The following is a 17,077-nucleotide window of genomic DNA, read 5'->3' on the forward strand; positions in this document are numbered from 1 at the left end:
ATTGTGCCAGGAATGCCATTGAAATGCACTTGAAATTAAAATCATTAAGGTGTTCAATTTTAATTTGTATGTTAATCTTACCTTCTGTGATCAAGATGATCAACATTGCAAGGACAACAAGAATGTTTATGTCAGTGCTCAGCAAATAGGTGAGAAAACATCCCTTCTTCACTTTGGCACGATGATCTAAATAAAACCATATACCGTTACAGTATAAGCTCTGCAGGGTACGAACCTTGTAGCATATGTATTGTAATACTCTAATGTCAATATATTCGCTGCACTTACTGCCTCTCTACTGCATAACCTGTGTTATATAGAATAGAGTATAGATAGCATAATAATACAGCTGAAATTAAAATAATTGGGGAAATAAATAATATATATATATATATATATACAATGGATTAATGTAGATTTGCATTGATAAGATAAACACACAAGGGGGAGGAGAGGGAGAGTTAAAGGGGCCAGACCCACACAACCATTGTTTGCTTTAGGCTCAAAGGTCAAATTGTTGGGAAGGAGGCCAATAAGTGATCTAATTTCAGTGGCCACTGGTGAAGTTTTTGATGGACTCTATAATTCTGAAACCAGTACACCACCTCTATCTCTGCATACTTCACTGCTGGCCCTATTGGACTATCTACAATTAATTTGAAGATTTTTGTTCAGTTACTGGGGAAAAAACAACAACCTACCTTTTAGGTTTGGGTTGAACTGCCCAGTGGATTGAGTTCCTGAAAGCAACAGAAAAACGAGTTAAGTTTCAGTGAATGAAAAGCCATCTACTCTGTTGGTTAAGAATATGCATAAACAGACTTTTGCTAGCTCCAGTCCCAAGTTCCCTTTACACCCATTAGAAATCCTGTCTCCTTTCCCCCTTACAGCTTCCCATCCAACCATTACACTTCCAGGTCCCTATTCCCCCATTACACATTTTCAGCACCATCCTTGGTGTCCATTTTCACTTTCCATGTCCCAATTCCCAAATCTTCGCTCCCAGATTTCCTTAATCAGTAAGGTCTCTGGTCCAGGGTCCTTCAGAAAGCCACTGCCGACTTTCCCCTACTGTGGCTGAAGGGAAAATTTAAACCACTACGAGGCTAGCTTACTAGTAGGTAGTATTTAATTTTGTTTTGAGTCAGGAGCCTGAGAATTTACCTGCTGCCAATTAATTAACTAGCAAGAATTGAGTGGCTAGAGACTATGAAGGATTCTAAGACTTTAATATCTTCTCTCTACTACCCTTCCAGATACTCTGTGACAGTATTCAATATTAAATGAGACATACACACTGAATGGAGCGTATAGCAACATTAGAACTTAGTTTGTAGAAATATTAGTCCCACAGATCAGGATGTAGGGTTTCCAGAGAGAGTGGGTGGGTTAAAATTCAATTGGTTGAGTTTGGTACTCCAGCATCTTGAAATTTCACCAGTGGCCACTGATAAATATAAGCTATTTCATGTTAACATGATTCATGATATAATGAAAACACATTCATCCAGACATGTACCTCTTGACAAAATGTAAGCTAATACAATGATGAAAAAGGACATAATGTCCTCTGTAACACTGAAGATGGAAAGTCCAAGTACATATGCCTTCAAGTCAGATGCTATAAAAAAAGAAACAGAGATAAATATTTAGTAACCAAACACCAACCAAGCATAATTATTATCACGTTTGTTGTATTATCTGAGTGAAATTCTATTACTCATCATGATGAAGATTATTTGAAGCTATCACTAAAAGGCCTTAAATGTATAGAAACTTTTTTGAAACAGTGGTTGATAGTGTGCAATGTCAGTCAGGGGCAGCAAAAGCCAGTACTTTATTATCATTTATAGAAAAGGGATATTTGATTACATGAATTTACACAAAGAAAATACATTTCCACTTTAAAAAATCAACAGTGGGGGGCGGAGCCAGCAGCCGAACGGAGCGGCCACACTTTCCCGAGCTCCGAGCTTAGGATCTACAATATTGCGGTAAAACGGCAAAAACAGCACCACTACCCGACCTCAAGCGCCACTACCCGACCTAAGGGGGTAATGGGTCGAAAAAACAAGAAGCAAAGAGCGGACAGGGGCCCCTTCTGCCACGATATTGGTGAGATGCTGCGAGGCCCTCTGAGGCCAGCATGGGACAAGATGGCGTCGGGAGACGATGGCTCCTCGTGCTCCTCTGAGGGTCTCTCCTACAACACTGGGGTAGGGACCTTGAGCAGTCAACCAGCAGTGCCAAAAACCAAGCCACCGGCTGCCGGAGACCCAGTCACAGCCGCCCAACTCAAGGATATGCTTTCTGAATTGAGAGCGAACATAGCGGCGGACATGGCCCCTTACAAAGACGCCATAGATGGGGCCGTGCACAAAATAACCCTCCTGGAGGCTAAAACAGACACACAAGACTCAAGGCTCACCGCGGTGGAACATGCACTGGCGGAGCTCCAGCAGAAACAAAGAGCCACAGCTGACAGAACTGAAGCCCTGGAGGAGCGCAGGAGGCGAACCAACCTGAAAGTACGGGGAATCCCAGACTCGGTGAGCCCGACTGACTTACCACACTATATACGACGCCTGCTTAACCTCCTACTGCCGCCGAAACAAGCCAAAGCGGTCAGGATCGAGGGCATGTTCCGACTGCCGAGGCCGACGACTGCACCAGTGGAGGCGACGTCAGACCTGATAATTAGATTTCAAACCTTACAAGACAAGATCTCGATCCGTACAGCAGCCCGCGGGGCACACTCCTCTGTTGTTCGAGGGTTCAACCCTATCACTGTTCCCGGACCTCACCAGAGGCACCATCGCATGGCGCAAGACCCTACAGCCACTACTGCAGAAACTACAGGCAAAGGACATTCCCTACCGTTGGGGGTTCCCGAGAGCCCTGTCCTTTACCCATCAGGGCGCGACATACAAAGCTTCGAATTTCCAAGAGCTGGAACGTCACCTGCAAGGCCTAAACCTGAACGAACCAGCGAAGACAGCCACAATGAGTCTGGCGGGAATGAACCCGTCCACTGTACCGGAGTTCACCCCCCGCACCACGCTACGCAAAACGCATGCCAGGGAAGAAACCTGAAATTTAACGCCTTAGTAGCTGGACTTTCATTCCCATGTCGGGCCCAAAGATGGACTCCACTGCATACTGAACTCAGATTTAAGCTACCGCAAGTTGTTGTTGTTATTATTACCTTTTTTTCTTTTTTACTTTCATTATAGTTTTCCTCCGTTCCTCCACCACAAATAGTTGACCACCTGAGGTCACGCTCCCTTAAGGCGCGTGACAAGGTATATAATACATCCTTAACAACAGGGGTTCACACCGGGGACCATACTACGGACCCCCTAACATGTTTCCTCACTAGCACAACCTTGTGCCCCTAGGGATATCATTAATAGACACCCCGACAGCCCATAACCAAGGCCATACTAGCCTCACTCTACCAACTAGATGAGTATAGGCAGAAAGGGGAATCCCTACAGGCACACAATGCGGGACCATAGCCGCCGCCTCACGCACCCCATGAGACAGTACTACAGCTAGCAATACCCTACAGCCCAGACACTCGCCTAGCGGCAAACATATCAGCCTGACGAGACACTTGGTAGCTCACCCGTACTGCCCAGACTCCAAGCCAGTCTCCCACTACTCGAGCTTGGGTAATAATGGTTAAACAATTATATAATAAACATTAATTTACAACTTTCCGTTCAACTATTAAACGACATGCAACAGTCCTTAGAATAGCTTGGCTAGTATAAGCCTTATTTCAACGCTCAGTGACAACATGTGCACCAGAATGGGCATGTCTTGCAACATTAATTATTATTATTTTCTTATGTTATTCTTCTAATGTCATTGTTTTGTTTTGAATATTTTTATTGGAGTCGCAATTAATTGTGAGCAGGCACATTGCGGATTCACAGAAATAACATTTGTTTGCCTGCGCAGAGGCATAGATAACAAAATAAACAGGCATTGGAGTAAATGTAATGTTTCTAAACTTTGCGAGAGGAAAGATGCCATACGCTTTCAATCGGTATTTTTACGCATTATGCTAGCTGTAAATTCCTCCTAGTCATTCCTGGTCGTATGAGGCTCCTATGGCATATGTTATTAAAGGTATCCTATGGTTGCCTGTGCAGAGGCCTAGAATTCTCAGCCATCATGCATGTTAAACTTATAGTAACTTTGTGGAATTATCTAGGTCTCAGACCGAGCGTGGGAAAGCAGTATACTGGCGCTGTATGTTAACCATTGTAACTATACGTAGGCCATTAGTAGCATTTATCTGGTTAATTACTCAGGCAACAACTAAAAGATGCATGCTTGCAGGATCCAGTAAGCAATTGGTGAGGAGTATAGACTTAGCATTAAGTCCTAGCTGCCTGGTCTGGGTCTTATCAATCTATTTTGCATATTTACAATTCAATCAAACATATTAACTTGTACGTTACGCTAGCTGTTAGTGTGTAAGCTAGTAATAGTAAACTTTAGCCTCTGTCGAAGCGTTTTAGCATTTCTAAGCAAAACAATTTATGCAATTTCTACTGGTAACTAGGCATTCATTTCCTGTATCAGTATGCGTATCTAGAGGTTGCGTCTAGCACGCATATTGTTAACGATATGGGCAGTAGTAAATCAGTTACATCTAGCCCGTGTTGGCTTATGTGTTCGTCCTTCATATGCTGCAGCAGGCAGGCAATACTGTAAGTGACATATTGTATGCAGCATTGGTATCCTAGCTGCATGCCTAGAAACTGTGTAAAATAAGAAGCAAATGGTCTACATCAATAGGCAGTCATGTCTAAGTCGGTATATATCAACATTATTGACTAGAAGAACATAGCAGGACATTCGATTCAAACTTAGTAAATCATAGCTGTCAGCATTATGACCTTGTCTCAGTATTTGCGCAATAGGCGCGCAGTGAAATAAATGCACATATATTAAAAACTTATATCTTATGTTTAAGGGCTTATGCGAAAGGAGACATTAACGTGGTTAGCTCTAGCATAACGGATTCAACATTTTAACACCTATGTCCCTTCTGACTCAATATTGCTCAAAAGCATGCGCGTGCTATATGTTAAGCTTAGTATGCTTTAAATAAAACTAAAATAAAAGGCTGGCAGGTAGAAACCTGCAATAATGCCATAGCCCCAAGTTAAGGTATTTGTTACGCGATCAATTAAAGCAGGGAAAGACTAAAATTGCATAAAGAATGGTTCCTCAAACGAATTATCGTGTATCAGTCCCTTTATCCTTATCTGTCCTCCGTTGTTTTATTCCTTCTTTGCTTGGGACAGTGCTCAGACGAAGCAAATAATAGTAATTAAGTCTCTCCGCTGGAGGTGGCATATCAGTGCCTGGCAAGATAAGGTGCAACTGTGCAGGCTGCTCCCTACTGTAGCCTCGTACTGGAGCTGTATGGCAGTCTGAGGGGGACCTCGCATGGCACAGCTTCGGTGCAGTCCTCTGGTCGCCAAGCTTCCGCCCGTCACACCCACGCTGGCTCCCGCCCACCGGCCGGGTCCTCCGCGGCACTGTGGGCACTCAGGGGCTAAGATTATCCACGAGACCCCACCACAAAGTCCGTGGCCCTCCCGCCCCCTGCACCTCCCCAGTATCACATTGTTCCCCAGGGAGCGAGCACCCCCGTGTCTCTCCCAGTGTCGGCCTCACACTTAATGCTGGTACACTACTCCCCTGGCCACCGGTACGCCGGCAGAGCAGCGCACTCCCGCCTCACAGGGCTCACGACAGTGGGGACAGGGTTCTCCGGGGACCTCCCATACCCGTAGACCGGGGTACTCACTGCTTCGGGCGGGGCATCCCACGACTCTTGGTGGGTCGTTTTGTCAGACGTTGAGCCATTTGGGATCCTTATGTCGCTGTCCTTCTGCTGGCTTGCTGTGTCTTCCACAGCCTTTGCCAGTGTAGGCGGCCAGTGCGCGCTCCACACGGGATCCCCCGTCGTGTCGCGGGTCGCCGCCATGCTGCCGGGATAACCCCCGCCGGCCGGGGGGGGGCAGCGCCGTGCCCCGGGCCTGGAGTGAGCCCCTACCTGGGGGTTTCGCTGTGTAGTTTCTCCCGATCGGGTGTCACGGGGGTTGCGCCTCTTTACAGCTCCTTGCCGCGTGTTGCAGCCCTGGAAGTCTGGTGCTCTGCCGTGTAGGCCGCGCACGGCCTCTGTTGCCGGCCCGGCTTGCGATACGGTTAACGTCTGAGGCTGTGATGTGCCGGGGTGGCTCCCTGTGCATTGCTGTCGAGATGTCCGACTTTTAAACAGCCAGGAGTGGTTTCTTATGCCTTTTGGCTCGGGTTAATGCTGGAGCCCGTGTCCATGGCGTCCAGCCGGCCCGGCGGCCCGGCCCCGCCCCTAATGTCATTGTTTTGCATCACTCATGAACCTGCTGCATGTTCACGCAACCTAGATATTCCTGACCAGCAGGATAGAAAACTGCATGTTTAGCCTGTGACATTACAACTACACCAATAAGGGTTTGGCTAGAATAACACTGTTAAGCATCAATAGTTATTTATTTACTTTTTTTTTTTTTTTTTTTTTCATATTCACTTGCATTCCTCATTCTGCCATTCGGGCTGCATAGCACAGCCAAAACATTCATTTATTTACCGAATCTACTTAACGGATACGCTTCAAGTCTGATGACCCTTATGATTGAAGCACCGGCCTAGTCTTTTCAAGCAGACTTGTTTGTCCCAGCACTTAAAACACTGCAGTAGTATACAGCAAAGCCACCTAATTTACATATACTAACTTACTTTGCAGTAACACTTCACCATTGTTAAGCCTGTTATGTTGATCCTGCTTATATTTTATATCTTAACCCCTTGAGGACGCAGGACGGTTCAGGACCGTCATCGGCATTTTTGCGTTGCCGACCGACGACGGTCCTGAACCGTCCTAAATTTAAAATGTACTTACCCGATCGCCGTCGTTCCCCCGGCGGCGATCGGCGGTGCTCCCGGTGTGGGGAGACTGCCTGCAGCCCAGACAGTCTCCCCATGGCGGTTTAGGACCCCTGGGGCCATGTGATCGCCCAACAGGGCGACCACATGGTCACAATAGGTGTCCTAGTCTCTGCCTGCAGGGGGACTGTCTGTGCTGACAGGCAGTCTCCCTGCCAGTGTAAAATCATAAAAAAAATTAAAGTGAAAGGTAATAAAAAAAAAATATTATTATATATGTGTATATATATATGATATATAGACATATATTATACCTATATAATATATGTCTATATATCATATATATAATGTCATGCTAAGTGTATTTTTATATTAATATGTACATATATTAATATAAAAATACACTTATAATTAATTTGCACACGTATATATATAATATATATAATAACTATATATATTGTATATATATATTATTATAAAATACGAATAATAAATAATTTAAATTAAATTAAAAAAATTAAAAATAATAATAAAAAATTGAAAAAAAATTATATATCTATACGAAATTTTATTCTAACTGTATTTTGATATTAATATATATATATTTATATCAAAATACACTTAGAATGAAATTGTATATATATCTATGTATATTTAAATAAATAAAAAGAATGCGAACTATTCATATGTCGATATACAAAATTACATAAATAATTATATAAATATACACGTAGACTTCAAATATATAAATATGCATATATATTTAAATTCTACGTGCGTATTTAGGTAATATTTTTACATAATTAAGTTATTTTATTGATTGCAATTTAAGGGACCTGCCTGCCAACCCAGGCCGAAAGACCAGAGAATTTAATTTGCTATCACTGTATTTTACCCTGTAACGTTCTACGACACCCTAAAACATGTACATGGGGGGTACTGTTTTACTCGGGAGACTTCGCTGAACACAAATATTAGTGATTCAAAACAGTAAAACATATCACAGCGATGATATTGTCAGTGAAAGTGACTTTTTTTGCATTTTTCACACACAAACAGCACTTTTACTGATGATATAATTGTTGTGATACATTTTCCAGTTTTGAAACACTAATATTTGTGTTCAGCAAAGTCTCCTGAGTAGAACAGGACCCCCCATGTACAGGTTTTATAGCCTTTTTGAAAGTTACAGGGTCAAATATATAGGTCAAATATTTTTACATTGAAAATGGCCAGGTTGGTTACGTTGCCTTTGAGAGCGTATGGTAGCCCAGGAATGAGAATTACCCCCATGATGGCATACCATTTGCAAAAGAAGACAACCCAAGGTATTGCAAATGGGGTAAGTCCAGTCGGTTTTAGTAACCACTTAGTCACAAACACTGGCCAAAATTAGCGTTCAATTTAGTTTTTTACACACAAACAAATATGAACGCTAACTTTGGCCAGTGTTTGCGACTAAGTGGCTACTAAAAAAGTCTGGACATACCCCATATTGAATACCCTGGGTTGTCTACTTTTAAAAAAATATGTACATGTGGGGTGTTATTTAGCAATTTATGACAGATAACAGTGTTACAATGTCACTATTGATACATTTTAAAAATGTATGTTTTGAAACCGCAATATCCTACTTGTACTTATAGCCCTATAACATGCAAAAAAAAAGCAAAAAGCATGTAAACACTGGGTATTTTTGAACTCAGGACAACATTTTGAATCTATTTAGCAGTTTTTTTCATTCGCTTTTGTAGATGAGTAAAAGATTTTTCACATAAAATTCAAAAAACGTGTATTTTTTTCAATTTTTCATCATATTTTTTCATTTTTTTTAAATTAAATTAGATGAGATTATATAAATAATGGTATGTAAAGAAAGCCCCTTTTGTCCTGAAAAAAACAATATATAATTTGTATGGGAACAGTAAATGAGAGAGCGGAAAATTACAGCTAAACACAAACACCACAAAAGTGTCAAAAAGATGCCTGGTCGCAAATGTACAACATCGCAAAAAAAGTCCAGTCCTTAAGGGGTTAAAAAATGTGCACAAACTCTTGCCAATGTTAAGCCTGTATGTATACAAGTTCGCTGTTGTGGCGTTTGATACTGTCATGTACCTATCTGCACAACAAACATAAAGAATATAAAAAAAAAAAAAAAATCAACAGTGCCTCTTCACCTGAAAAATTACCTCAAATTGTTGATTGGCACCCCCAACTCTCCCCAAGAGATGGGTTGATATTGATAACGACATCATGCTACCAGATACTTCCCCAGTGCCCTCCTCTCCTATACTCACTACATTTATGGAACTCAACCTCACTAAAGTGTTTACATTAGACTTCTCTCCACTTATGTCTCTCTACCGAAACACCTTATTCCGACCCAGAATGCAACCACAAGACTTTTATAATTAGGACCATCTGTACATATCACGCGTATCGGATCTGATAACTGATGGTCAATGCCACTCTTACTTGTAAAGGCTTCTTCTTTTTTCTCATTTATCGTTTTTATTGAGCAAAATTCGCAACACATATCACGATAAGCAATTCACATTACATTACATTACATCTGCGCAGACAGTAATTATAGATGTCTTCGAATTTTCACTTGCGCCTGTACAGAAGGCAATGCATTGTTAGGTAGCCATAAATGTGATGCATATAGTATTGACGTTGCTTGTCAAAATTTTCTAACTGGGAAAGGGATGGGGTACAGAAGAGAAAAGGGATGGGGAAAGGGGTTCCCTGGATTCGCTCCACCGATTACTAACATTAACAGCTCATCAACCTAGCGTTACTTTTCTCTAAACCTTTATTTTCAATGTTTACCATTCACCGTTTTGGTAAAGGCTTCTTCTTAATGCTTGCAATTAAAAAGCTTTGTTCAATAGCCCTTAATAAATTACCCACATGGTAATCAATCAATCACCTACGGGTCTATTTCCCATACTTATCGGGAATAACTGGGCTTTCTCCTAAAAACGCCTTTTCCCTTCATGGTCTGGTGGCAATATACCTGAAAAGTTAATGCCAAACTCTCCATTTGGCATAAAACCCTCTTCAGATTGTACCTTATGCAAGTCACTACATTACTACTGCGGCCAGGCTGGGACATACTACCACCAATGATGGAATTGCCCCGCCTATGACCATACTAGACACAGGTGGCATCATGGCTATCATAAGCCTTAGATAAACCTATCCTCCCTGATCCATAGCCCTTTTTACTCTCTAGGCCGGTTGAAGGCTTACAGAGAAACAAAACCAACCATAAAAGATATAGTGGATGCGCACAAAAGCAATCAAACTATTAATAAAATTTAAATATAAACATAGCACAAAAACTGAATAAAATTAAATATGAGTTAATTTACACAACTGTAATATACTGTTACAACAAAACAGTCAAAAGGCAAATAAAAAGAATTTAACAACTGTGCTCACACAGTTGCTAAAATGTAACAAATTGCTCTGCTACTCATATTTTGTACTTACAGAGAATTGAAAACAAGCTTACTTGCAGCAGTAGCTTTAGCAGACATAAGCGTTGGACCGGCTTTAAAACCAATTAAAGGAACTATATGGTGTCAGGAATTCGAATATTAATTATTGGTTGGAATATGTTAAAAAAAACACCTAATATTAATATTGACAAGGAAGAACAACTATTCGAGAAAATCTGGGTAACACGTTAATTATTGGAGATTTTAATTAACCGGATATAAATTGGGAAGAAGGGACTGGTAGTTCAGCAAAGGGAATAACGTTTTTGAACCTGATAAAAGTACCAACTAGAAAGGTCGCTTTTCTGGATGTGGTTATAACAAACAATGTTGATCATTTGACCAACATTCAAGTAGGGGAGAACTTCTGAAATAGTTATAAGAAAATGGTGTCTTTTGAAATAAACTCAAAAAAGCAAATGCACATGGGGTATACTAAAACACAATTTAAAAAAATAAAATTTCAGTGAGATAGAGGCAGCATTACAACATATCGACTGGCATAAACTCTTTAGTGAAAAAACACTGAAGATGAATATCTTCAAACAGATATTAAAAAAGGTACACATCTCAGTATGTATCATTGGGTAATAAATATAAAATAAAGAAATTAAAACCATTGCGACTTAGAGGGAAAGTAAACTGAGAAATTAAAAATAAGAAAAGAGCATATGACTAGTGATGCCCCTAACGGTTCGCTGGCGAATAGTTCCTGGCGAACATAGGATGTTCGCGTTCGCCACGGACGGCGAACATATGCGATGTTCGGTCCGCCACCTATTAGGCATCATTGAGTAAACTTTGACCCTGTACCTCACAGTCAGCAGACACATTCCAGCCAATCAGCAGCAGACCCTCCCTCCCAGACCCTCCCACCTCCTAGATAGCATACAATTTAGATTAATTCTGAAGCTGCATTCATTTTTTTGTGTGTTTGTGTTTATTATACATTATCCTCCATTGCCAGTAACCTGTGTTTATTATACATTATCCCCCCATAGCCAGTAACCTGTGTTTATTATACATTATCCTCCCATAGCCAGCAACCTGTGTTTATTATACAGTATCCTCCCCATAGCCAGTAACCTGTGTTTATTATACATTATCCTCCCCATAGCCAGTAACCTGTGTTTATTATACATTATCCTCCCATAGCCAGTAACCTGTGTTTATTATACATTATCCCTCCCATAGCCAGTAACCTGTGTTTATTATACAGTATCCTCCCCATAGCCAGTAACCTGTGTTTATTATACATTATCCCCCAATAGCCAGTAACCTGTGTTTATTATACATTATCCTCCCATAGCCAGTAACCTGTGTTTATTATACCCCTAGTCACCTACTGTCCTCCCCCCCTGGCCCCCACCCCTGAGCGGTGGGTGGGGGCCCTAAATAAAGAGAGGGGGAGGGAACCTACTGTCCTCCCCCCGGCCCCCACCCCTGAGCGTTGGGTGGGGTCCCTAAAAAAAACAATAAGCGGGGGACCTACTGTCCCCCCCCCCCCCGGCCCCCACCCCTGAGCGGCGGATGGGGCCCTAAATTAAACCCCCCCAATCAAGGTGACTAGGGGTCCCAAGCCCCTAGTCACCCCCCCACCCAAATCAAACTAACCCCTACCTACCCCCCTCACCCTAAAAATAGTGAGGGGGTGAATAAAATAACTAACCTGTAAATAAAAATTAAATTTACCATTTGACGTCTTCTTTTTTCTAAAATCTACATTTTTCAGCCCCAAAAAAGGCCAAATAAAAAGCCATCATACCCGTCGAACTTAAAATAAAATAAAAAACCAGAGTGCTCTTTGTCATTTTACACAGCGTGGGAAAGTTATTTGGAACTTTTTAAACCCACCAATCAGAGTGTTCTTAGCCTAATTGCAGGGCGGGGCAAGGCTTTATAAGCCTTCCCCCGCCCTGCATAGCTCAGTCTGCGCGGAGCCCTCCATGGGTGAAGATGGATTATTTATTTGCGCTTGGGTTTTTTCTTTTTCGTCTGGTTTTTGGTTTTTTTGCGCTCGGGTTTTTTCATTTTATTTTAAGTTCGACGGATATGACGGCTTTTTATTTGGCCTTTTTGGGGGCTGAAAAATGAAGATTTTAGAAAAAAGAAGACGTCAAATGGTAAGTTTAATTTTTTTTTACAGGTTAGTTATTTTATTCCCCCTCACTATTTTTAGGGTGAGGGCGGTAGGTAGTGGATAGTTTGATTTGGGTGGGGGGGTGACTAGGGGCTTGGGACCCCTAGTCACCTTGATTGGGGGGGGTTTCATTTAGGGCCCCACCCGCTGCTCAGGGGTGGGGGCGGACAGTAGGTCCCCCCCCTTATTTTTTTTTTAGGGCCCCCATCCACCGCTCAGGGGTGGGGGCTGGGGGGAGGACGGTAGGTCCCCCCCCATTCTTACCTAGGGCCCCCACCCACTGCCCAGGGGTGGGGGCCGGGGGGAGGACAGTAGGTCCCCCCCTCTCTTTATTTAGGGCCCCCACCCACCGCTCAGGGGTGGGGGCCGGGGGGAGGACGGTAGGTCCCCCCCACAATTCTTATCTAGGGCCCCCACCCCACTGCTCAGGGGTGGGGGCCAGGGGGAGGACAGTAGGTCCCCCTCTCTTTATTTAGGGCCCCTATCCACCGCTCAGGGGTGGGGGCCAGCGGAGGAGGACAGTAGGTTCCCCCCCTTATTGTTTTTTTAGGGCCCCCACCCACCGCTCACGGGTGGGGGCCGGGGGGTAGGACGGTAGGTCCCCCCCACCATTCTTATCTAGGGCCCCCACCGCTCAGGGGTGGGGGCCGGGGGGGGAGGACATGCATCAACTATGTAATTTTCCATGGGAGTTTTGCCATGGATCCCCCTCCGGTATGCCACAGTCCAGGTGTTAGTCCCCTTGAAACAACTTTTCCATCACTATTGTGGCCAGAAAGAGGCCCTGTGGGTTTTAAAATTCGCCTGCCTATTGAAGTCTATGGCAGTTCGCAAACATTTGCGGAAGTTCGCGTTCGCCGTTCGCGAACCGAAAATTTTATGTTTGCGACATCACTACATATGACGCATTTAAATCAGACAAATCAGAGGCATCCTATGTAAGATATAAGGAAGCCAATAATGCATGCAAAAAAGCAAATAGTTTGGCTAAACTAAAAAATGAGATGACGATGATATCCAAATAGAGCAAAAACAACCCTAAAAAATGTTTAAGTACATAAATTAAAAACAAAAAATGTACACTGAAAACGGGTGTGTTAGTTAATGAAGTCCAAGCAAAGGCAGAAATTATAAATAACTATTTCTCCTCAGTATATATTAAGTAGGTACATATGGCAAGAGATGACAGAAAGATGAATAAACTAATATAAATTACAATTCAGTCTTCGTTCATTTGTTTTATTACAAGGAGGGAACTGCCTGCTTACTCACTGCCACTTCCTTAACCCAGCCATGCCCCCCAGCATTCTTTGGGGGTCAAATAACCCCCATATAAGTATAAGTGAGTTATAGCGAGTAGGGGGCATGTATACTAAACAGTAGGCAGTCAGTGGCTGCTCACTTTTGTACCACTTTTGTAATAAAGGGGGAGCTAGCACATGTTCCCCATACCAGGTCAGCTATTAAAACAATAAACGGGTGGAGACATAGTGTCCTCTCCCAGCCCCCACCCATGCCCCACGAGTGTTGGCTATTCAACTAAACAGGGGAACCTAAGTGACAAAAGGTTGGGAAAACCTACTGCTTCCCCCTTGGCTCCCACCCATGAGCGGTGGGTGGGGGCCCTAAGTGACAAAGGGAGGTAGGGACCTATTAGTAAATTTGTCTGAAAGACCAATTTTGGTCTTTTAGCTTTTTCGTAGATAGCTTCCTAATACTGTGGGAATTAGGGGGCTATCTATTAAGCGGCTGCAAGATGCAGCTGTTGCACAGATCGGAAATTAATTCCTCGAATGAAATTCTGAACCGAAAAATATGTCAGAATTTTGCCCTAACAGGAAAGGACAAACTGTCCTCATTTTGTTAGGATGAAATTCGGTGAATTCGCCAGTGCCCTAGTCTAAATGGCAGGACGTTTGGACGGTGAATGAAGCAACGTGAGAACATGGAGGGGTGTGAGTATTGTAATAATCTTTCTTTGCATTGAATATCTGGTACACACCACCTTGTATGATGTACACACCACCTTGTATGATATAGACTTGGGTGACAGAGGCTGCCACCAATCGCATCAACTCATTGCTATAATCCACAATATGTTTATGTATAATTATGTGTTTACGTGAATTCTTAAACAGAGGGCTTTTAATCCTCCACAAGTAAAATGTATTTGGGCGGGCTGTTCTATTCAATCATGACCTCGATTTATTATTTTAGGATAAACTTATCAAATTATTTAATATTTTTGTATAAACATTTAACATTATTTAATATTTTGAAACATATTTCAATATTTAGATATTTTTTTAGATGCTGATTTTTTTTATATATTTATTATATAATTATTAATATTTTGGCGAAAAGAAAATCCTTTTAAAAGTTTATCAATGAATATCAAACCATGTATTAGGCATTAAATCGTGCATCAGGCATTTTCAGGGGTATTTATTTTAACAGATGCCAAATAAATATCATCGTAAGACAATTCAGAGCATAAATTATTATTAAGGTTAGTAGACTGCAAATTCTAAGTCCTCTTCTACCCTAAACGTCTCCTAACCCTTAACCATAAACAAGCCTACACAGCTATCCCTCCCCTCAAAGTAGAGCAATAGACAATAATAAGGGTATTTGCTGTGTCACACTACTCTGGGGTAAGTAAGGGACAACAAGGCCCTCTTCACCTGTCAATTTTTTATTTTATATCAGTTACTGGTTATTATAGCCCCACTGTATAATTTTAAATTTCTGCAGAATATGTTGAGTGCTGTATAATGGTAGCAATTTGTGATCTGAAGAAATTGCTGAAAATTCCTCAAGCATTTTAAACAAGCCAGCATATAATAGGCATGTAGACTTTCTCAATTGTGTCCTATAAAAAAACAAAAATCACTTTTTTGCATTTTTCACACACAAACGGTACTTTCACTGACGATATAATTGTTGGGATACGTTTTACTATTTTGAAACACTAATATTTGTGTTTGGCGAAGTCTCCCGAGTATAACAGTAACCCCCATGTACAGGTTTTATGGTGTTTTCAAAAGTTAGAGAGTCAAATATAAGGCTTGCATTTTATGTTTTTCACACTGAAATTTGCCAGATTGGTTATGTTGCCTTTGAGACCGAATAGTAGCCCAGGCATGAGAATTACCTCCATGATTGCATACCATTTGCAAAAAGTAAACAACCCAAGGTATTGCAAATGCGGTATGTCCAGTCTTTTTTAATAGCCACTTGGTCACAAACACTGGCTAAAATTAGCGTTCAATTTAGTTTTTTGCATTTTTCATACACAAACAAACATGAACGCTAACTTTGGCCAGTGTTTGTGATTACGTGGCTACTAGAAAAGACTGGAAAAAGTTTTGTAATACCTTGGGTTGTCTACTTTTGCAAATGGTATGCCATCATGTGGGTAATTTTCGTTCCTGAGCTACCATTTGGTCTCAAAGGCAACATAACCAGTCTGGCACATTTCAATGTGTATAAACGGAAAAATTTAACATGCTATATTTGTCCCTGTAACTTTCCAAAACACCATAAAACCTGTACATTGGGGGTACTGTTTTACTTGTGAGACATCGCTGAAAACAAATATGTGTACTTTATTGCAGTAACAGCTAACATTATTGTGACATTCACAGTTAAAATACCAAGCAAGGGGGCGGAGCCTGGCCGTCGAACTAAGCAGAAGCAGGGGACACGAGCTCCGGCTTCATGGGCAGGAAAAATCGCATAATCGAGGGCTAAATAGCCCAAGGAACCACCAGGGTGCATCGCCCAAGTCTGGGGTGCACCTCTGACCACACAGAGACCCTTTTGGAGCTCGTAGGAGCTAGAAAAACGGAACGGCAAACGCGGCCTACAGAAGCCGGAGCCGGGGAGAGGCGGCCGCTCTCTCTGACACCGGATCCCCTCTGCAACAAAGCAGGTCTCCAACCCCCCCCCCCTTTGGACCGGCGGGGGATATCCCGGTCCTGCTGGCCAGACGACCAGGCAAGCTGACCAATCGAACTTACCGGCCAAGCTGCACGGCCGACACACAGCCAAGATGGCGGCCCAGCAAAGGCCCAAATCGAGCACCACGAGCACCCAACAACCACCGCAGCCTAGGGAGGCTTTTGACCGGCTCTGTATGAGCTTCTGGGTGATACTCCACGAGCGAGGGCTGTCTCATCGTCAGGCAGTGAGAGCAGTGGCATTATGGATCCGTCCAGATGCCCGACGCCGCCACTATGACCCCCTGCCTCAGGCCTCTAGAGCGTCTAGCCGGCTACACAGACGCCAGCAAAAGACAAAGCGCGACCGAAGCACCCCCCAGAAGCCGGAGGGCCACCCACCTCGACAGCAACCACTCGACCCGCAACATCAGCTCCCAGCCCCGGCAGGGTGCACAGTTGCAAGACGGCAAAGGAGGGAGGAGCGCCCGGTACTCTCAAGCAGAGGAGCGCAGCCGGATCACCTTCCCGGGAAC

The 17,077-nt window shown here is 42.8% G+C and overlaps 1 protein-coding gene across 1 annotated transcript in view; it reads right to left on the reverse strand.

Annotated features, from left to right (window-relative positions):
* Positions 1-509: 509 nt before the first annotated feature.
* LOC134573695 (neural cell adhesion molecule L1.1-like) overlaps positions 510-17,077 on the reverse strand; it is a 42,668-nt gene continuing 26,100 nt past the window's right edge. Inside the window, exons 4-6 of the mRNA XM_063433478.1 lie at positions 1,520-1,621; positions 702-740; positions 510-646 (exon numbers count right to left, since the gene is read on the reverse strand). Coding sequence (XP_063289548.1) covers positions 510-646; positions 702-740; positions 1,520-1,621 — 278 coding nt within the window. The remainder of the gene's footprint in view (positions 647-701; positions 741-1,519; positions 1,622-17,077) is intronic.

The sequence above is a fragment of the Pelobates fuscus genome, chromosome 9 (assembly GCF_036172605.1).
Source record: "Pelobates fuscus isolate aPelFus1 chromosome 9, aPelFus1.pri, whole genome shotgun sequence".
NCBI classification, from domain to species: Eukaryota; Metazoa; Chordata; class Amphibia; order Anura; family Pelobatidae; genus Pelobates; species Pelobates fuscus.